Source organism: Pholcus phalangioides, unplaced genomic scaffold (assembly GCF_987345545.1).
Source record: "Pholcus phalangioides strain wild (caught in Gottingen) unplaced genomic scaffold, Ppha-v1.0 ptg000043l_1, whole genome shotgun sequence".
Lineage (NCBI taxonomy): Eukaryota > Metazoa > Arthropoda > Arachnida > Araneae > Pholcidae > Pholcus > Pholcus phalangioides.
In genome coordinates, this window is record NW_028301629.1 from 3,477,487 (window position 1) to 3,500,782 (window position 23,296).

The 23,296-nt window shown below is 36.5% G+C and overlaps 2 protein-coding genes across 2 annotated transcripts in view; one reads left to right on the forward strand and one right to left on the reverse strand.

Moving 5' to 3' along the window:
• Positions 1-23,296, reverse strand: part of LOC149063801 (tyrosine-protein kinase transmembrane receptor Ror-like) — a 265,166-nt gene that overhangs the window by 150,613 nt on the left and 91,257 nt on the right. The gene's annotated exons all lie outside the window — the stretch shown is intronic.
• Positions 4,623-13,911, forward strand: LOC149063802 (uncharacterized). The gene is made up of 4 exons (XM_089255631.1): positions 4,623-4,813; positions 11,630-11,664; positions 11,785-12,027; positions 13,461-13,911. Exons 1-4 carry the CDS (start codon positions 4,810-4,812, stop codon positions 13,545-13,547), a joined length of 369 nt encoding a protein of 122 aa, XP_089111757.1. The 5' UTR covers positions 4,623-4,809; the 3' UTR covers positions 13,548-13,911.

Sequence of the window (23,296 nt, forward strand, 5' to 3'; positions counted from 1 at the left end):
TTTTGACCCTCCACACACTTTTGTCCACTCGCATGCTTACGACCTCTCCATACGCCACTCGTTTGGTCATTCACTGACATAGTTTCGTGCTGTCTAGGCAGGGGCGGATCTATGATTTCACTACCGGGGTGGGGGAGTTGTACAAATTTTCCACCCTTTCCGAACTTGCTGCCCTGGACTATAACCCGCTAAGCCCATCCCCACTTGAAATACGCCACTGGTTGTATATCCCGACAATAGCAAACCTTGAAACACTTGAAATAGTTTTAATAGTATTCTAGCTGATGTTTTTGGAGTGAAAGATAATAGGAAATAGGTAACCTCACAATCGAATGTGTTGTTTCAGCTGTTTATCGGTAACCCTTGATAGAGATTTTGCAATTGGCACATTTTAGTAACAAAATTGTGTCCTTCTTTTTGCCGTGTTTCTTCGCAACATTTCAAAATTGCAAATTTAGTGAACTATATTTAGTAATTATAATCTGCGCCAGCGTTTTTGAAACTTTGGTCTGCAAATCATTGGTTTTCCGCAGAAGACTTGATAATTATTCTAACTTGAGAAAAAAATTCAATTGTTGTAATAGATATATATTAATACCCATACTTCTGTATGGTGTGTGTGTTCAAATAAAAATTATACTGTACTTTCATACTTGAGTTCACAATACGCCATCAAGGGAAAGTGCGATAATAAATACGGGATATCACTAGTCGTAGCCATAAAATGCAGTTTACGACGAATTCAGGAGAAAGACAGGAAGAAAGACCCGCAGTAAATAAAAATGTACTTGATGAAAAGAAAAATATTCAGATGACCATATTTCATTTCCAAAAAATAAGAGGTACTGGGACGCGGTAAAATACGGATGCCGTCAATTGCCATCAAAAACGTTGCCATAAGTTGGTCCCAATTGTAGTTAAAATCCCTAAAACGTTGAGGAAAAAAACGTCGAACCCAAAAAATATGTAAGGTTACTATATGTACTGTATTTGTACTTATATCCAACAGCAGAATGAATTAAATATTGTATTTCTAGCTATAATTTTCACAATAAATTATGTTTGTAATTTTTGTGATTGCATTTTTAATTGGGTTGCTGTATTTTAGTAATATATTGACATCCATACTTGTTATGGGCATCTTTTTCGCAGCCACCTCGTTGGGCATTTTGCCTGTTGTGGCCTTGCATTTGTATTTGTTGGAGAGCTTGAAAATTTCTTCGGGGATTTCATTAGATTGCGGATTCATCCGGATAATCGTTTGCTAACAGTGATTTATTGCCACGTCTCGTTTCTAACAATAAATAAAAAAAGCAATACATATGGCGTATTTTGGCTACCCAATATATGCAGTTGTCATAAGCTCCTCGGTTGGTTCTGAAACTTAAGCCCTAGTGCATTTTTTGGAGCAAAAATTAATATAAGACCGGGTATTATTTTCGGGGAAACACGGTGGTACGATTTATCATGTTCACGAAAGACGCAATGCTTATGCGTAGCATAATCACCGGTGGTAAAAGTGATAATTTTTTCAGTACTTATTGAATTTATCAACGACGCGTGAGTACTATGAATAATCGCTGGCAAAGGTGATTTTGAAGTTTATCAAACTTCCAAAATGCTCGGCGGTTATGCATAACTGAATTTATCACATTTACCATATCATTTTCCCAGCAATTTTTGTATTTTTTGTATTTGTAATTTTACATGTTTCAAGGTACAAAACCCAATGTTGCACCATGGAACATTTTAGCCTACTCTTAAATCCATACCTCATGGTTATGGAGGAACAGAAAGGTAATTTGAATATCACCCGATGTTTCATATAATATAAAGGCACTAAAAATGAATTTAATAAGATTTTACGGTACAATTTACCATCTATTTTTCACTCTAATTCTGAAATAACACTATGACTGATATTATACTTTATCAAAACTGACACTCCGGTTTGCTTAATAATATTGATATTTTACATAATATAATTATGATAATAATATTAATATTTTACGCCAATTCTTTTTATTTGTTAATTTATTTATTTGTGTCTCTTCAAAAAATTATCTTCATATATCTACTAAATTCTAACAATATTAACAAAAACTGTTTCATTTACATATGATGAATTGTATTTATATATTTGTGTGATGTACATGAAATGAGTTGTATCTTTTTCATCTTTGATCACCAGTATGGATCGTATGACCTCTTTGTGATTTCATTTGTTCTCCGAGATATGTATATGATATATATCAGCGTTTCTCAACCTATTGTCCGCGACGAATGGCGTAGGTGGTCCGTAAGCAGACTTGATAATTCAATTTTAACTGGATGGAATATTATTCAATTGTTGTAATTGATACTGTAGTAATATCCATATGGATTCGCATACATTGTACCTCATAAAGGAAAATGCAAGAAATTACTATCCTAAATACGGGATGTCACTAATTTGCAGCAAAAAAAGAGCAATTTACGACAAATTTGGTAATTACTGCAAAAAGGGGTGAATGGTGGAGAAATAAGAGGTCGCTACAAATCGCAGTAACCAAAACTCTGACGGAAAAAAACATATGGCCCGATTACTGTAAAATACTGGACGTCGTCAATTTCTTTAAAAACGTTGTCATAAGTCAGCAAAATCCCGAATTGTAGTTAAAATTGGCGAAAAATTGAAGAAAACCAGTTTAACTTGACAATGTGGGATGAATATTTGTATTTATACGCAAAATATTATAAGTCATAAAAACGCTTTTCATGAACGAATTTAGTGAGCATTATAGAATTAAATAAACATCATTAAAAAACGGGACAAATGTATATAAAAAGAAATTCAGAACAACCAAAAATACAGGAATGTCCCGTAATACGGGACGCAAGTGGTCCGTCGAATTGTTTCAAACATTTTACTGGTCTTTGGGTTCAGAAAGATTGAGGAAACACTGATATATATATATATATATATATATATATATATATATGAACAATAAGAATGAAGTGGAACTTCGGTTAAAGAGCTTAATTCGCTACGCCATCGTGCTCGTTATCAGAATAGCTCGTTATTCGAACCAAACTTCCCCATAGAAAATAATGGTAACTCGGATAATTCGTCCCAAAATCACTCATTCCCATAAAAATGATAAATAGAAACGGCATTCAATAAACACAATAATAATACATAATGCAATAAAATAACCATAATATAAAAATAAATAAACATAATATCCATAATTAAACATGCAATGCGGTAATGTTTGCAAATTAACGTATTCTGAACAACGGGAGAGAGAGGAGGACTATCGTTTAGGTCGATTTACAGACTCACTGTTGTTTGAAAACTTTTATTCTTTTTACGTGAATTTCAAAAAGAACCTTATCCAATGGTTCAACCAATGCTTTTTCCTTCTTTTTAGGATTTCTGGGAAATAGGAAATTGCAGTGTTCGTTGGAGAGATTCATTGCTCGCACACTGCTACAGCTATATTGGGGTGGTTCTTTTCTACAGAGGTGTGCACATATTCCCACATTCTACGCATCTCATTTTATGAGAGAGAGAGAGAGACTTCTCCTTACTTCTCAGACGAGATACCATCCATAAACTTTTGCTGGTGCGTGCAAAAGAGATCCATAACTTCATCTACCGTCAACTTCTAGACGTTTTTCACCACTAGTTCTTGAATTCATGCACCTCCAGTCCATGGTTTTCCCTCAGCACCCAAGCACACAATCTCTTCTACAAGTAGTGGCTCCTGTTCATCAAAGCCACGTTCAACATTGCAATCAGCCCACAGTTTTCGCCAGAATTTAAAAAGAATTTAATGGAAACTTCAAGCGCACATACGCATGGCTACAATGCTGCTACACCTACTTTCGTATCGTAAATATTCACACTCGCACGTGTGTTAATTTTCCGAGTGAGGCACGCTTACCGGAGACTGTAGGGGAGAATATTACCAAAATTCCGTAACAGCTGTGTGAGCGAAAGCAAAAAAAAAAAAAAGCCACCAGTTCAGTTGTGATAACGTCAGAATCAATAAACAAAGCCCAAATTTTTTGGTCATAATGCGAATTAACCGAGTCAAATTTTGTTTCAAATATTTGCTAGTTATGCGAATTGCTGGTTAACCGAAGTTCCACTGTAATTAAAAATAAAAAAACTGACTTGGAAATGTATTTATTTTTTTGAAAACTTCCAAGGTATAAAAGTGTCCCTTGTGTCATTTGAATGAGAAATAAAATAATTAAATTTCCAAAACAATTGTAATTCAGTTCAACCTCCCGTAAATTACGAATCTCCCTACCCTATTATTAATTTTCTAATTAGTCCCTCGGAAGACGTTCGAAACGTAACCACACATTATCGTACTATAAATTAGATAAGAAAGACATTCGGAAAATTTCTAAAGGAATTTTTCTTGTGTCTAATATCAATGGCCGGTTTATTACAGCAGTATTGTGTGTGTGTGTGTGGGGGGAAAAAATGTTTACTAAAAAAAAAGAGTATGTGAATCCCAATGAAAAAGAAAGGTTCGGAATAGGCAAGAAAAAGAATAGGCCAGGTAGGCCTAACTTGTTTTCTTTCCTTTCTCAACATACGAACCGGTTTCCATGCGTATTCAGTGTCTGAGAGGTCGGCCACGTCACACACATACGCACAATACCCTCAAGGTTAACAACCACCTACGAATGAATACCTTTCCCAATCGAGTCGATACTTCCGAAAGTGTTGTCCGACATCGACAAGAAATCTAAGAAGATTCCATTAAAAATTTATACTGGAATTATTGGAATTATCACTGAAGAAAAATTATGGGTAAGTCTGATCGATATTTGTATTAATTAAAGACTGAAAATCCGATTATAACGAGGGTAAAAAAAACGACGAAAGAGGTCAGATGCGTTGTAGAGAGAGAGAGAGGATGGTTGTTCGTGCATTGGCGCCATGATTGGGCACGAGGCCAGGATTTGAATTTCGTATTGTGAAGTGAAATTTTTTGTATAGCGAGAATTTTATTGATTGGGTATTAAAGATTTTGAGGGGGGGGGGGCACGCCCAGGGCCCTGAATCAGAGAGGCTCTTTGAAAGGTGCGGTCGCACCGGGCCCTGCGGTTTGGACGGCCCTGCACTTACGGTAAGAGAAGTGAACAGATATGCATACAGTATATGAAATACCTTTGTTTTCGTAGTAAACATGGTGCCCGAGCTCCAACTGATTCAATTGTGATATTATTTATCTCACAGTTCTGATTTTTCATTGATTCTGGAATTATTTCTCATTAATTTTGATTTTTCATTCATTGTGGAATTATTTCTCTCATTAACCGCATTTCCGTCAATTCTGAAATTATTTCTTTTACAAAGTCAGAATTTCAATCAATTCTGGGATTTTTACTCTCATTTATTCTGAATTCTCATCTTTCTATAATTATTTCTCTCACCAATTCCGATTTTTCATCGCTTCTGGAATTATTTCTCTCATTAATTCTGAATTTTCATCAATTCAGGAATTTTTTTTTCTTTCAATCATTTTGAATTTTGATCAATTCTGGAATTATTATTATTAAATCCGAATTTCCATCAGTTTTTGAGTTATTTCTCCTATTAGTTTTTAATTTCAATCTCTTCTGAGATTTTTCTGTCATCACACACACAATTCTGACATCATTCTTTTATCAAGTCCGAATTTTAATCGATTCTGGAATTATTTCTCTGATTAATTCTGAAATTTTTTCTCTCATGAATTCCAAATTTTCATAAAATCAGGAATTATTTCTCTTATTAATTCTGATTTTTTTTTCACCGATATTCTGTAGATCTTTCTCCCATTAATTCTGAATTTTCATCAATTCTATAATTATTTCTCCCATTAAATCTTGGCTCCATTCATTAAGACGCCAATGTAAATAATTAATTTTTTAATTTACACACATTTATACAGTGAAATCTCCATAAAACGATATGCTGTGGACCAAGAACGAAAATATTTTTGTAGAGACGTTATCACTGTATCGAGAGGCAGCCGTTTAATATTAGACTATAATCATTTCCAAACAAGACTTGTGGAAAAAATATCGTTGTAAAGAGATTTATATATCGTTGTAGAAAGATTTCACTGTATATCAATCACATTGATTTTAATCATTTGAATATTTTCACGCTAATCAAACTTAATACTATTTTTTTTTTGTGAACTATTCGGATATAATTCAAGCCCGATTTGACAGGGAAGAGAGCAGAGCCCCCCCCCCCCCCCAGGGGTTGTGTGGCTAGCGCTGCTGCCCACCGTCAATGTAATTTAAACAAGCAAAGGAAGTTAGCATTGAAACTAATGAGAATTAAAAATTGATAAAAATTTGAAATTAATGGAAGAAATAATTCCGAAACTAAGAAAATTAAAAAAATGAAAATCCAAATTTGATGAAAGAAACAATTCTACAGTTAATTAAAATTTAGAATACGAAAGAAATGATTTCAGAACTAAGAAAATTCTAAAATGATGAAAATTCGGGATTCATAAAAGAAGTAATTGAAAATTAATGAGAGGAATATGTGAAAATTAATGAGAAATGATTTCAGGATTTGAGCGAAAATTTCTCTCATCATGAAACCATTAAGTAATTTCAGAATGAACGAAGCTTTCAATAATTTCAGAGCTTTGTTTGATTCGCAGCCCCTGGGCCCACAGCCATTGTTTTCTTACCTAATAAGGCACCACTGCCCTTGAAATCAGACTGCATCAGTCAGGGTGGCTCTAGGAAGTAGTTGAAATCGAAGTCAATCTCTAACACCAAACAATTTTTATTTCGTTTAAATTTGGGTTTCAAAATTGTAGGCCCGTAATTGATTATTGTGCCAAGGAAATGTAATCATTTAATATAATGAAACTCCTCCAAATAATAATTATTGTTTTATTTTAAACCAGGGATGCACAATCTCTGGCCCGCAAAAGTTGTTCCGGTAGAAAAGTATCGATAGACACACCACACGATAACTACCTGAGTCAACCATATCTCAAATCAAAGCAAATTTATCCATTTTCAACATATAGAGATTTAGATTAGTTTTTTAAAACCTATTTAAAACTCTTTCATAAAAATACGGGATATCACCAAAAAATTTGTCAACGAAAGTAAAGTGGCAATTTATAGCCAAAAATTCGTCAAAGGCAAGTAAAGTTGCAAGTTACTTCCAAAAAAAAATGTCAAAGGCAAGTTATCGCTAAAATTGCTGAAAAATCACTAATCGCAAAAAAAGATGGGCACTGCAGGTATTTCATCAAAAAATGTTTGTTTGACAAATATGAGAGATTATATTTATTTGACTATAATCGATTACGATATTCATAATTATCGCAACAAAATTTATAAGTCATGCAAATGATCTTAGTTTCGAAAATTCGACTTAAACCAAGCCTGGCTGAAAATAGGGAGGAAAAATTAGATGTTTAATAAAATGGTTGGGACGGCCAAAATTACGGGAATATCTCGTAAGGTATGTGTCGCAATCACTCTTTCTATGCAAATTTCTGGCCCACGAGTGGCATAGGATATACGTCAACCATGGATATATTAGTAAATTTGTATTAATTATAAATCTGTTTTTTATACACCGAACTTCATGTGATCAGCAACGGTGTCTAGAATGGGTGGGGCTCCTGGGTGCCGGCGTCCACATCAAAAAGGGTCCAATTGCAATTTTTTTGTAACCCATTTTTGACTGGCGTTGGAAAACTTCACCAAACACCAACTCGGGCCCAATATTGCAATTTACTGCCATTAATGAGATGGGTTGGAAACGAAGGCGCTGTCTATCGGTGGTCACCTCAAGTTCCTTTCGGAAAATATATCTATATCCTTCCTCGGGGTTCAACCTGGGACCGTGACAGCAACCTTCACGGTGGTAGACGAGCATCTTGCCACCACGCCACTCGGGCGTCCGATTGGCATTTGTTCAATGCTTTGTTAATTTTTTTTTTATATTAATTTCCATCCATTTTTTTTGTATAAAAATGGACCATGCAAGTCCAAGTAGAAAAATATTTCCTGTTGGTTAACAATCATCAGAATAAACTGTATGAATAGAGAAAGCTGTGTGCGACCGAAAACGCCAGCTAAGTGTATTTATTAACAGGCATAACATAAATCACTAATGCCCCGTCCCCCATAAAGTACCGTATATTTATTATAAAGTCCCACTTACAAGAGTACAGGGCTAACAGGGCTCTAACCTGTGGGTTCAGGACGATTTTATTGCCTTTTTTTGTTTCTATTCACACTATAAATTCACTATAGTGGAGCCCCATGAAAGATCCCAGCCTAGGGAATGTAGAAGCTATATTCTGATTTTATGAGTGAAGGGGACTGGGAAATGTGTGTTTCATTGAGAAATTATCTTTACAAAATGTGTGTGCTTGTCATTTCTAAAGTAAAAGGCTTTCGAAAAGGCGAGATATCTCGTCAATGCTGGTCAGAGGGTTGAGGATTTTCCAAAGCATGGTATGCGGAACACACTCTTTGTTTGAAAAAATAAATATATCTCGTTGCCATTGCCGCTTTTCACATCCGGGGAACTCTAGTGTTACTAAAATATCTTGTGGCCTCCGGGACAGTGAACCTATATCGCGTAAGCGACAGAACCTGGTCGTGCTCGTTCCGTTCTATTCTGTGATCGAACCCACAACCTGGAGCCAGGTCGGAAGCCCTTGGCCGGAATATTTGACGTTCTCCCTCGACAAGATTTTTTATGGGCTCCTGATAGTGAATAGACGTCAAAATGAAATGTACTACAGACTATGTACAAGGAGGCTATGAATGAACTGACACTACTCAGACGTATGTAGCGCCTATTCTGATGGACGCATGTAGAATATGCGGGCCATGGGGCAGATAATTCAATTAAAACAAATAAATATTTAAACAATTAAATATTTTTACCACCAGGTTAGAAAGTCGCGCTTTCTTACAGCAGTTATTTTTTTCCCATGGAACAAATAACGTATATGCACCAAGTTTCAATGAAATACGCCCACCACAACGGGCGCATCATCGGTCGTAGTAGTGTTAGTGTAATTAAACTGGCACTATTCAGCTTAATTACACTAATACTACTCCGACCCAGTCGCCGATACGCATCAAAATTAAATTTTCCTCCCCCCGAATTTCATTGAGGAGTGAAATTACTCATCCAAATTTTAATTAATTTTTTAAAGGATTAATTTTCTTAAAAAAGTTCCTCTCATTTTACGAAACTACTCCTTACAGTTTTGGACAGAGGTGGAAAATTAATCTTCAAAATTATTTTTTCGGATAACACTGCTCCGACCTATCTGGCACCCGTTGTGGTGAACGCATTTCATTAAACTTGATACTTTATGCGTTATTTGGATCATGAGCAAAAAGATAGCTGCGATACGAAGCGCCACTTTTTCAACTGGTGGTCAAAAATTGAACTATTTTTTATGGAATATTTATTTTCCCCATGGTCCATACATATATTCTATATATATGTTACTGCCAAAGACCAAAATTGTCCAATTCGGGAAGTTGCCGGCCCCGTCGTGAATTGGCTTATTTTGTTGAATATTGACCCTGCCAGTGTCCGAATTTCGGACATCGGCGAGCCAGTTCGGGAAGTGGCCGGTGATCCTTGGCCAAAGTCCGATAACAAAAGATATGATTCAGGTTCATCGTCAAGTTGGCGTATTTTTTCATTATAATTATGTCCACGTTAGTTATGGCAACCCATCATACCGCAGTACTGATGAGGTAATCATTTTTTCCCTCCAAAATTTTGCAGGAGAAACTACATTGTTTATATAAATATTTTTCGTAGTTTTTCCTCTCGTGATATGAAGCTAACCAATACCACTGCTACATATAGACATGTGTCCCAGGTTGGCGATTTAAAAAATGTATTTGGCTCCTACCGGACCGTCTGCGCATCGAGCTTTGGCGAGGGATCTCCGACCACTTCGCGAAATGGTCGGTCAAAGTCCGAATTTACGAAATGATTCGGACTTTGACCAAAACTTTTGGCCGCAATTCGGGCTTTGGTAGTAAGTAGCATGTGTATACCAATTTTCATTAAAATATCAATCCTGTTTTACGGCCCAGTGTGGCCACACTCTTCACATCTGCCTGATTTCAACCCTGCCGGACCCACGGCCCTAATACGGAATCTTGTAATCCATGACCTTAATTAAACATGGAAGATAAATGAAGATTTATGATCGAAAAATAAGCCGTATATTTCTGCTATTGTCCTACTGTGTTTTTGAAGATTAATGAGATTATTTGGACATCTCCACACATCGAGACACCAATGGAATAATTACGACACCATTGTCCTCAGATGGCGAAATTCCATTTAGATCCTAAAAGAGGTTCATTCCCAGCCTCTAACTGAGGTTATTGCCAGGGCTTGACAAATCTCAGACTTCAAGTGACCATGGTGACTAAAAAATTGGTTTTGACACTACTTGGTATTTTGTGTGACGGTTAAATTGGTATTTGAGGACAATTCATATATTTTTTAGCATTATGTCAGCGTGTAACTATAAACACGAAAAAGACTATGTCCTGGAAAAATTGAAAAAAGTCCCGGTATATTTTTTCTCTCGAAAATAATAGCCTTTGCTCCTAAAAATTTAGCTGAGGCCTAAATCAATTTCATATTTGTCAAGAATGGGTTACGATACAGTTACGGACGGGATCAGGAGATTTCACCTCTGACACTTCGCCTGCCTTGACCAAATGAGTGAGTGGCCTAGCATGTGAGTGACTGTATGTGAAAGCTTATGAGAAAGTGAGTGCGAGTGAATGATCTCCTGTGTGACCGTATGGGTAAGTGAGCTTCTAAAGTCAACAGTTGCAGCGATAGCCACTATACTAATTTTAACTCGCAGACCATACGGGACACTACCATTTTCTCCGTTTTGTGCAAAATATTGTTTTCGGCTGTGCTGTTATCTTTGTAAAAATATTTAATTTGCCACTCCAAGTTCTAAATTGTTTTTATTTTCAAGTGATAAATTCGATTATCGCAAAGCAGAGTGTGTATGTAGCCTAGGGGTATTTATATCGGTAGAAAAGTTCATATTACCTACACCAAGTTGGGCATGAAAACCGGAACCTGAGGGCTCAGGGTGCTTGGGCCCCGCCTCCCGCCAAGAATTCAGGGATGCATATACAATGTAACTGACATTTTCCCTCATGTGGACGATCCCAAATCTCGTACACATGGGACTATGCGCAAAGATGAAAACTGAACAGTAAGTCATTACAAAATTGTTATGTTAAGTGCCTACACCAAATACAGCTTTGTATAGCACCAAATATATAGCTAAACATAGCTTTGCCAGCCAACAAGACCATTATTTTTAAGAAAAGAATTTTCGTGATTGTGTGAAAAATGGAAAAAAAAATTTTTCTTTCCTTTTGAAAAAGCGTTCACATGCCAGTCCTGATACCATAGCGTGCAAATTGTGGCACGCCTGCAGCGGGTTGGCCACTCATGTGCTAATTGGAAAGCACGGGGTAGTGGAATGAAAACTTTTCAATTAGTTAGTAATTTGATTTAAATGTAGATAGGTATTTATTAAAATTCATACAATTGCATTTATTCTTACAGGGAGAGCCGAAAGTGTCGCGGTAATACTGTCTGTAGTAAGTTATGTTCCTGTATTCGATTAACCAAGCGTCCATTATTCTATATTTCCATAATTTACAGGTCACAATAGCGGAATAACTAAAACGTTTTCCTTTCCAATTTCTTTCTTTGAAAAGATGTTCGTCGTCATATGCGCAGACATGATGCGCAAAAGCATCGTCTTTAACGAGAAGAATCCGAAGGTCTTCTATTGTCCTCAGGAAAAGCCCAAAGGCATGAACAAGATGATAGTGAAGGCCAGGCCCATCGACAAGCTTTGCGAGTTCGAAGGAGCCAAGCTTCCGGAAGATTACAAGTCCGATTGCTACAATGACATTGACGAGAGCGAATACGCATGCGCGGAAAAGGAAAGAATTATGGTTTGTCAAATATTTTATACTGATTTCACTTTTTGCTAGTAACTTGCAGTGTCAATTTATGTCGTGAACACCCTTTATGCCTGGCACCAGGGGAGTATTTACAGGGCGCTAAGTGGGCTATAGCCAAGGGCGAAAAATTTGAGGAATGCGTACAGTAGTCAAGAATATTAGAGTAGAATATGGGAGAATGCGTGGTGGCAAAACTCGTCTCTACCTAGAGAGCAAGGGGCTATGTCAGTGAGCGACCAAAAGAGTGACATAGAGAGAGTGATATAGAAATTGGGGACCAGGTCAGTTAGTTAACAAAAGATCTAGGGAGTGTGTAAACGTGTGCTAAGACAAAAGAGTGGCGTATCGTAGAGGGTGAGAGACTGGGCCAGCGTATGACCAAAAGAGTGACCTAGAGGGTGTATGAGCATACGACTGTCCCAAAAAAGTGTCTTAGAGAGCAACTAAAGAGTGACCTAGCGAGCGAAACGAAAAAGTAACCTTTTATTTCTGTTTTTGCCGCCAGCCGGTCCGCAAATTATTTTTCCTATTATTTCTTTTTTGCAGTCCGCCAATTATTCCTCTAATTTATTTGTCTTTTGCCGGTTCATAAATTATTTTATATATATATATATATATATATATATAATCTTTATCTTTATTTTTTTGTGGTCTTCAAATTATTATTTTATTTTTTATTTACTTGTATTTTGCTAGTCAGAATTATTATAATTGACTTATTAATTTCAGTAATTTTAGGGTGAATTTGGAACGCAGATTCCAAATCTGGCATTGGTTTTGTCAGACTAGCACTGATTTTGGAGATGAAGTGAAAATTAAATTCCAATAATAATACAGTCGAATCCCGTTATAACGAACTCCAAACCAGAGGAAATCATTTCGTTGTAAAGGAATTCCAGGTTTTTGCATTGCTCCTATGTAAACTTATTTGGGGGATTAGAAAAGTGTTCGTTAAAACTACATTTTTTTTTCTCGTTATAACAGTATTCGTTAAAACGGGATCCGACTGTACATAAGCAGCTTACAAATCGCATTGAAACTTTGCGAAATGTAAATTAATATAATAAACTTAATATCAATACATACTGATGTCTGATGATGATATGCAGTATGTCCCGATAAACCGAGTTGAACGGGACCGAAGCCACCTGGAATTACTGAAATTAGAGACGATTCGGCACGACTGAAGGTCGAAGCACACTACAGTACACTGACGTGACGTGATAACCACGTCACGTCATTGTAGCATGTTTCGGTCTCAACACTAGTTTAAAATCAGCAGCCCCAATATACCCTAAAACCGTAAAAATTTCCTTGGAAACTCGATTTTTTTTATAGCAGTGTAATTGATTAGTATCAGCACAATGTTAATAATTAACTATTATCATCAAAATCAATTTTAATACAATTCTGAATATTTCCAGCTGCGTCTGAATCCACCAAACGACACGGAAACGACCACGACGGCTACGACTGCGAAATACATGAAAATGAAATACAAGAAGCAGTAATAACACACCTGTCAGGAAAATGCAGTATCGATGCAATTTGGTAATTAGTGATTCTTCATGATGGCAGCTAATGATTTTTTTTTTTTTCAATGTGAATGTCCTTTACATGTATGTGATTTGGTTTTTAAATGTGAACAGGGTCTAAAAAATATCCGTGGTTCGTGTACGTACGTTGCTGAGAGAAAAATTTTAATACACACAATGTTATATTTTTTGGTTCATGTTTTTATTTCCTGGACGGAAAATGCTTTGTAATATGGAGTCTATTTATTATATGGATTTTTATATTGATTTTTGTTGTGTAATATGGTGCTTTTTTTTTCTCCTTAAGTTTTTAGAATAAAAAGTTTTATTTACTAAATAATTCGGATCCATTTTCTAAATAATTTGGATGATACGTACCAATGGCACTGCTCTCTCAACACTGGATTTTGTTCCCAAAGATATTTAGTAATTTCAGGATGATTTTCGGGAGCAGATTCCGAATCTGGCATTGGCTTTTTGGGATGTACCAATCCGAAAATTTTAATTTTGTGTGCGTGAAAATTGGATAGAATTCGATGAACAACACGCGATTTTCGGAATTAATGTATCAGCATATCTCTCAACCTCGATAAAAGGGGGGTGGGGTTACGAAGTACCATAAAAGTCAAAAATTTTCAGAAAGCAATCCTCCTAAAAAACTGGGATGGTATGCAATTTCTTTCACGATTTGTCAACCCCTTGTGTAGGGTATTACGTGAAAATGAATAGGAATTCAAGTTAATGTCGGGTCCAGCCAGACCTGTCGAACCACGCGAAAACCGATTTTTGATAGCAAAATCACTTTAGCCAAAAGCACCTATAAAGAAAAGCGTACTCTTACTAACCTCCAGGCCCGTAGCGAGAAATTTTGTTCTAAGGGGGACCAAAGTGATAGAACAATAGATTTAGTCATCTTTTTACCTTTTTTTTCAGTCATTTTCTCACATTTCGGGGGTGGGGGGGGGGAACAGAACCCCAAGTCCGTCTGTCCCCTCTAATCTCTCACAATCCGGGCTAGTGCTCTTCCATTAAGCTACAGAGGACAGAGATTTTCTTTCCTTAAGCGCTATATGTGTGCCGGATGGTTGGAAAATTGAATGGTTCATTTGTTGGGGAGCCTTCGTCTCGGAGATTTATTAAATTTGATTCTCGACCTGTGGGGCTCAAGACAACAAAAAGGGGGGAGGGGGGTTCAAATTCCCTTGTAGTATATTTAAAAATACTTATTGTTGAACCACATAACTCTTCATTATGAAGCCCGATTTACTATAGCCCTAACCTGTTCCTTCAGAGGTAAAAATTGGGATGACACAAGCTTTTGTATTTGACTTTTAGTTCGGCACAGAATGGCGTGATTTGTTCGTACGCCACTGAAAGCCAAAAATTCGTTCATCCACTCAGGCGTTCAGTTTCCATAGGCGAGATAGGATGTTTTGCACAGTGGAGGGTAAGTTGAGATCGTCATCGTAGCAGGGCTAAGGCTGTGATTTGACGTCACTGTTGTTCTTCTGTTTGACTGGTCAAGTGTGGCTATTTTTCCTCTCATTCCTAGTGTCTGATAACCAGTGACGATATTTTCATTTTATGCCTGACTGACCAGTCTCTGCGGATATTCCTTCTCAGGGACTTTTCAAAGAGTTCTGGGAGAGCCCTTTCAACTTCTGTGAAACATTTCTTTCAGCGCATCAGATTATAAAAAAACAAATAAAATTGAATATTTACTGAAGCAAGAAATGAAAAATGAGAAAATTAATAAAAATATTTTAATATTTTGGAGTCCTGTTTGACTCGAGCATCCAGGGGGGGGGGCCCTGTTCACCTTTCCTTCCTTTTAGTTATAAATTTGATAGAAAATGTTTCTAGAATTATCGAAGAAATATTTTCAGAATTAATGGAAAATATTTTCAGAGTAAACGAAAAATATTTCAAAATTAATGAAAGTAATAATTTTCAGAATCAATGAAAAATCAAACAAAAAAATAAAATAAATTTCAGAATTAATAGAAAATATTTCTAGAATTAATGAAAGAAATATTTCCAGAATCTGTAGAGAATATTTTCAGAATTAGTAGAAAATATTTCCACAGTTGCTAAAAGAAATATTTTGAGAATTAATAGCAAATATTTCCAAAATTAATGAAAAATATTTTCAGAGTAAATGAAAAATATTTCAAAATTAATGAAAGCAATAATTTTCAGAATCAATGAAAAATCAAAATAAAAAATAATTTGAGAATTAATGGAAAATGTTTTCAGAATCGATATAAAATATTTCCAGAATTAATGGAAAATGTTTTCAGAATCGATATAAAATATTTCCAGAATTAATGGAAAATGTTTTCAGAATCGATATAAAATATTTCCAGAATTAATAAAAGAAATGTTTTCAGAATCGATATAAAATATTTCCAGAATTAATAAAAGAAATGTTTTCAGAATCGATATAAAATATTTCCAGAATTATTAGAAGAAATATTTCCAGAATTATTGAAAAATATTTTCAGAATTAATAGGAAATATTTAAAGAATCATTGAAAGAAATGTTTAAAGATGATGAAATAAATTTTTAGAGAATTAATGAAAGAAATGTTTAAAGAATTCGTATTTTGATGGAAAACTAATTCCAGAATACTTAAATAATATATATATATATATATATATATATATATTTAACCTCAGAATAAATACAATGCTCAAAAATATTGGATCCCCTTAATCCAGAATCCTGGAGGGCCCACCCATTAATACGAAAAATTCATAGACAATTTTTTTTTGGTCCGCATTGTCCGAAAAGTTGAGGGCCCCTGTTATAACATACGGCAATAAAATTTATATAGCCGTATTAGAATTGGGTCACTCTCAATATATAGGTTATAGAAAATACACCTGAAAAAATAAACAAAAATCATTCTTCTGTATTCAGCAGATGCGTTTTCTGAGATATTCCATTACATTTTTCGAACAATATCATTTCCTATTTAAGGGGAGAGAGAGAGAGAAATGCCATTTTCGCAATCTCTACAAAACAGAGAGAAAGAAATAAGGATCCAGAGGATAATGCTCAAAATTCGCTACAGAAAGAGAAAAATAAAAACACAAGAGGAAAACATCTCCAGTTCACTTTGGATCAGGAAAAGGAAAATTCCAGAGAGTTCGAAGTGGGATACGGTTTTATTACCTTATAAGAAAACAAAAACAAAATACACAGCAAAGGCACGGGCAGCCTTACAAACATAGATATACATTTACATTCAAGGGGGGAAGAGGAAAAAATGGTAGAAACACGAAACCGAGCACAAAACAAACAAATATCAGAACAAACACACACACAACAAAAAAAATACCCGGAGATTCCGGGTAGAGAATGCAGTACTCCTACCCGGATATCCGGATAGAAAAGAGATATAACACCGGAGCTTTTTCCCCTCTCTACCGCTTTTTTTTATTTATTTATTCCGGGATGAAATTGATGGTTTGCGAAAAACTCTATCATCTCCAATCTCTACCTCGCTATTTCGATAAAAATATCTGGTTCCAGTGCCAAGGATACTGTTTATACGAGTATTTCGGTACAGAGAGAGAAGAGGAAATGTTTTAGAAGCGTTCAGTGGGAGTTATATCTAAAGCTTGTGTGATTCGTGATGTGGTAATAGTGTCGTTGAAACCGAGGTTGGTGTTTTCAAGATTAGTAATACTATACCACCGGGAGAATTTTCTACCAACATTCACCAACATTTTCTATTAAGTCTTGAAGTGTTTCTTTCATTAATTCTGGAAATATTTCTTTCAATGTTTCTTTAAATATTTACTATTAATTCTGAAAATATTTCGTACTAATTCTTAAAAAATTTTTCATTAATTCTTAAAATATTTCTTTCAATGACTGGGAAATATTTCGTACTAATTCTGAAAATATTTTCTACCAATTCTGAAAACATTTCTTCTCATAGTTCTGAAAACATTTCTTCTAAAAGTTCTGAAACCTTTTCTTCTAATAGTTCTGAAAATATTTTCTATCAATTCTGAAAATATTTTTTATCAATTCTGAAAACATTTTCTATCAATTCTGAAAATATTTCTTTCAATAACTGTGAAATATTTCTTTCAATAACTGTCAAATATTTCTTTCAATAACTGTCAAATATTTCTTCTAATAGTTCTGAAAATATTTCTTCTAATAATTCTGAAAACATTTCTTCTAATAATTCTGAAAACATTTCTTCTAATAATTCTGAAAACATTTCTTCTAATAATTCTGAAAATATTTCTTTCAATAACTGTGAAATATTTTCTACTAATTCTGAAAATATTTTCTATCAGTTCTGAAAATATTTTCTATCAGTTCTAAAAATATTTTCTGTAAATTCTGAAAACATTTTCTGTAAATTCTGAAAACATTTTCTACCAATTCTGAAAATATTTCTTCTAATAATTCTGAAAATATTTCTGCAAATAATGTACATGTATTGAGCTTTAACGTTTTTAGCAGGATCTGTCTCTAAGATTTCAGCTTGTCCATTTGGGATAGGTAAATGTTCAGGTGGTCCAATAATATCGTCAATCCGTTTGCTGCCATTCTTTAGATCAGTCAAAGAGTCATTTATCCAGTGTGATTTGTATATCCTGTGTGTGTGTACTTGAAGGGTTTTCTGAAATTAAATTGCCATTTATTGAACATACCTTCTTCGTCGTTATACTGTACCGTAGCTTTAGGCACAACACCATCTTTATCCCAGAGTACGTGCGTGCATAACAGGGTTGCTGTGTCTGTAAACAGTGTGAAGAGAAGTGTCTTGTACCAGGAGATTGTTGTCATCCACAATGTATCGGTATACACATCGTAGTTAGCGTTTTTGAAGTGGGCACTCCATTGCACAAGTCTTTTTGCTCTGCACTGGTCTCATGTGTGAGATAGAGATATTTTGGAGAATTTAACGCATACAGGGTGGATACTATCGATTGCACAATAATTATAGACACGGTCATTGACGTACGCAAAGCTCCCCCCCCCCCCCGAGCCAAGATTATAGTGTTATTTCGCAGGCAAAAGGTAACTCCCCCTCAGAAGGAAAAAAAATCTGAAACCCCCCCTCGAGAAAATTCTGCGTACGCCTATGCACACTGTTATTCCTTGTGAAAAACTATTATAAAAAGGTTAAATGACTTGTGAGACTAATCGAATTAGTCGCTTGGTTCAGGCGCATTTGCCAAGGATGTAACTGATACCTGTCCTCATGTAAATTTGTCATCGGACGCTTTTCTACAACAACTCACACAAATACAAAGCCACAACAGGCAAAATGCCCAACGAGGTGGCTGAGAAAAAGATGCCCATAAAAATATGGATGTCATATATTTCAAAAATATAGCAATCCAATTAAAAATGCAATTAACACACCCTAAAGCAGTGACATTTTTTTACACCTAAGGACTGGCAGAAATGAGAGAAATAATTGGCGGACCGGCAAAAAATAAATAAAAATTAAAAATAATTTGCGGACCGACTTTCAAAGATAAATAAATAGGAAGAATAATTTTTTATGGGCAAGTAAAAATAAATAAATGAGGAATAATTTGTCGCACGACAATAAGAGATAAATGACGGGAATAATTTGCTGAACTGCAAGAATAAATGAGAAAAATATTTTGCGGATCTGCGAAAGATAAACAAATAGGAGGAATTATTTGTAGACCAGCAATAGACAAATAATAAAAATAGTTTGCGGACCGGCAAAAAATAACTAGGAGGAGTAATTTGCAGATAAGCTGAAGGCAACAAAAAATTCAGAGACATTGTTTTATTTTTTTAATAGGACGTTATGTAGTGCAAAAGTGCCCAACTTTTCAGAGAGGGGTGGGCCACTTCATTGGTCTGGAAACGTCTCGCGGGCCACGTAAGTGGCCTGGAAATGTGCTGTGGGCCGTGGTCTTGGCAAAGATGAGGCCGACAGAGATCCAGCTCAGGGTATGATTCTTATTTTTTTTTTCGCACTATAAATTCACTATACTGGAGGACCGCCAAAGACCCTAACGTAGGGATCCTGCTACAGTATGTGGGGAATATGCAACACCACCTACAAAAGAAGGCTTTCGCACGAAGCTCGTGACGTCTGAAGAAGGGCCATTTCACCTATTGCCATTGGGTATAGCAGGCCGACGCATGCGATATCTTGACCTCTTTTTGCAGTATATCCAATGGCAATAGGTGAAATAGCCTTTAGTGACGTCACATGCTTCTTGCGGAGGCCTTCTTTTATAGACGATGCTGGATTATGACGCGGGCTGCTGTAGTGGAACTGCGTAAATTTGCCGCGTATCCCCTAAGCCAGTGGTTCTCAGCCGGTACTCCGTGTGAACTCCCAGGGGCTCCACGGCCAATCGAGGAAAAAAAAAAATTGTAAATATTTTTGATTATTAATTGTAAATAATAAAAATAAGTCAATATCTTTGATTAATAAATATAAATTAGGCCTACGGGGCTCCGCCATAGAAATTATGTACAAGAAAGGGCTCCGTGGGTCAAATAAAGTTGAGAACCGCTGCCTAAAGCGATCTATATGTGCCTCGGAGCCACCTGAGTGAGCTATAAATGCGCCGAGGGCTTCTGAAATGATCTTGAAATGTACCGTGTGTTGAATGAGTGATCTTGAAATGTACCGCGTGTTGAATGAGTGATCTTGAAATGTACCGCGTGTTGAATGAGTGATCTTGAAATGTACCGCGTGTTGAATGAGTGATCTTGAAATGTGCTGAGGGCTTCTGAAGTGATCTAGAAATGTGCTGAGGGCTTCTGAAGTGATCTTGAAATGTACCGTGTGTTGAATGAGTGATCTTGAAATGTACCGCGTGTTGAATGAGTGATCTTGAAATGTACCGCGTGTTGAATGAGTGATCTAGAAATGTGCTGAGGGCTTCTGAAGTGATCTAGAAATGTGCTGAGGGCTTCTGAAGTGATCTGGAAATGTGTCGCGTGTTGAATGAATCTGGAAATATGCCACAGGTTACTTGAGTGATTTAGAAATGCGCCGCGGTTAACTCAATATATCTGTAAATGCCGTGTTGTTTTGCTTAATTCTTTTTAAAAAAAAAATTAGGTTTGAGGTTACGGGCTACATCAGATGACTCCGGGGGCCAAAGCTATTAGTTGAGCATGTATGATCTATATTATACAGTGTCTATATACAGATTTGACGCAAATTTGGCGGACCGGCACCAACAACACTGACCTAAATCGTGTCATCTCCCTAGTATACGTACAATCACGAAAATCTCGTCGACTCGGTGAAGAGAAACGTCGATTTTCAGTAATGCCTCCAATGAAGTGAAATAACGACACGAAGTATATATACGATTTCGCAATCAAGTACCAGAAAGTAACTATAATAGGGCTCGTCTCTCTCTCAATGGCTTAAATCGCCTACCCTATTTCGATAACCATTCATTTCCTCTCTCTCTCGAAAAAGCCAATCAAGCGCCACTGAAAAATCCAATACAACTCTTTTTATCTCGTAAAAAAAAAAAATTCTGACGCTGAAAGACTTTTCTAGACCCCCCCCCCTTTTTTTTCTAGAAAATTCCGGATCGATAAATGACTACACGAACCACTAAAAGCTCTTTGTTCTAATTTAGGTCCTGTATTGATTGGTGGTGGTGGTATAGAGAGGGGGGTGATGCGCTCTTTTGGACGAGCACACTAGACACATGAGAACGAGCAAAGAGTAAATGTAATTACTGCCTGATCATTAACGCGCTGTTGGAAAGTTAATTGCTGCCGAGAAGATACAAGAGACGGGCTGAAGAAAGAGGAATTGCCCATAAAAAAAAAAAGGGTCTTAAGAACCGAAAGTATAGCGGTAGAAATATCAAGTGCGTTTATGGTCAGAGGCGTATTCACCGAGAGCTAAGCGGGCTACTCTGCTCAGGGCGGCGAATTTGATGAATGAGCGATCAAGAAAATTAGAGTAGATTGGGAGGAGTGTGGCAAGCAAAAAAAAAAACACAGCCTAGAGAGTAAGTGAGCGACTGAATGAGTGACCTAGAAAGAAACTTGAATAGCATGAGCTCTCGAATTCAATGGAGTGCAACGGACGCGTCCCGAAATCAGGGAAGGATTTACGGTGCCATTGAAATACCGTTCCTACTCAGCATCAGAAAAGCTGAGTAGGAACTAAGGGCTGGGCCTCCTCACGCCAACTTTGACACATGCTTGAACTCACACTAGAATATATTCGAATTTTAGAATGCAACCGATGCGTCTTGATATCAGGAAAAGATTTAGGGTGCCACTGATGCGTCTTGAGATCAGAAAGGGATTTATGGTGCCACTGAAGTTCGTACTTTGATACAGTCCATACACAGCATCAGAAAAGGAGCATTTTCATGCGAATTTTGAGATACGCTTGAACTCAGACTAGAATACTAAGAATTCTAGAATGCAATGGAGTGCGAGCAATACATCTTTAAATCAGGAAAGGATTTAGGATGCCACCAAAGTGCGTTGTTACGGTAAAACCACTCTTAACGGATACCCCTTAAATGCGGCGCCATCCCTCTTTTACAGCCAAATCAGTTTCCCCCCAGTAAAATAAAAGTATGCATTTCAAACACCCGATTAACGGTCACCCCTCTTTTACGGACGAATTATTTTATACCACCTATGTTCTCAAAAGAGACGTTATAGTGTACTACCTACTCAGCATAAGAAGAGAAGCCTTCTCACGCCAACTTTGACACATGCTTTTAGAGCTTAGACTAGAATATTAGGAATTCTAGAATGCAACGAAACGCAACCGATGCGCCTTGGGATGAAGAAATTAATCAGAGTGGAACCAATGCCTCTTGAGAGGAAATAATTCAGAGTGGCACCGCAGTCTTGAAATTAGGGAAGGATACAGACTGACACCAATACGTCTTGAGATCAGGAAAGCCTATAGGTGCCACCGAAGTGCGTCCATGCAATTCACATTTATCATCAGAAAAAGAACCACACCCCATCTTTGCACAGGATTAAACGCAGACTAGAATGCTATGGATTCCCGAATGCAATAGAATGGTTTGATTGGGACGTCGGTTAAGATCTTCCGAACAAGAATTGGGCGCAGGAATTAAGTATATGTACTTTTGGCACGACCCACAAGATGGAGGCTAAAAAGGCTCTAGACTTAGTTTCTTTAAAACCGAGCGCAACTCCAGGTCTATCACCATCTATGGGTGATTTACTACATCGTGAGTTGTGCCGGAAGTGTAACTGTGTGTGTACCTAACAGTCTGAGTGTGCATGTAGTGTTGTGCTTTTGATTTTTCAGTGCTGCCATCTATACTTCAGTGAGTGATGTGTTATGATTGAATTAAATTTCTACTGTTTGTAGGTAGGTCTGTTGCTCTCTATGACGAGACATTTTAAGGCTCTAGACTAGAAGCCAGAGATCAACCGTTTTTATTTTTATATTAATTCTACGTATTAAATTTACTAGGAAATCCATATAACTAAAGATCATGACGAACGAGGCTTTTCTCTACAACGAGATGGCCCTGGGACTGCGGGGGCTGGCTATGAACAAAGCTGGTGTAAATAATGAAAACATCCTCAGCTTTTCTTTTGTTGAGCACCAACTGAAGATGACTAACCTACTAATTTAAAACGATTCTAACCCATCGATGCTAGAGATATGGGTTTGTATACACAATAATATCTCAGACAAATGGGCATTCAGTCAATTATATAT

What these genes read in the sequence shown, in the direction of transcription:
- LOC149063802 (XM_089255631.1), top strand. An exon ending in TCGCGGTAATACTGTCTGTA is followed by an intron (nt 11,665 to 11,784) that starts GTAAGTTATGTT and finishes TTCTTTGAAAAG; the next exon opens with ATGTTCGTCGTCATATGCGC. An exon ending in CGGAAAAGGAAAGAATTATG is followed by an intron (nt 12,028 to 13,460) that starts GTTTGTCAAATA and finishes GAATATTTCCAG; the next exon opens with CTGCGTCTGAATCCACCAAA.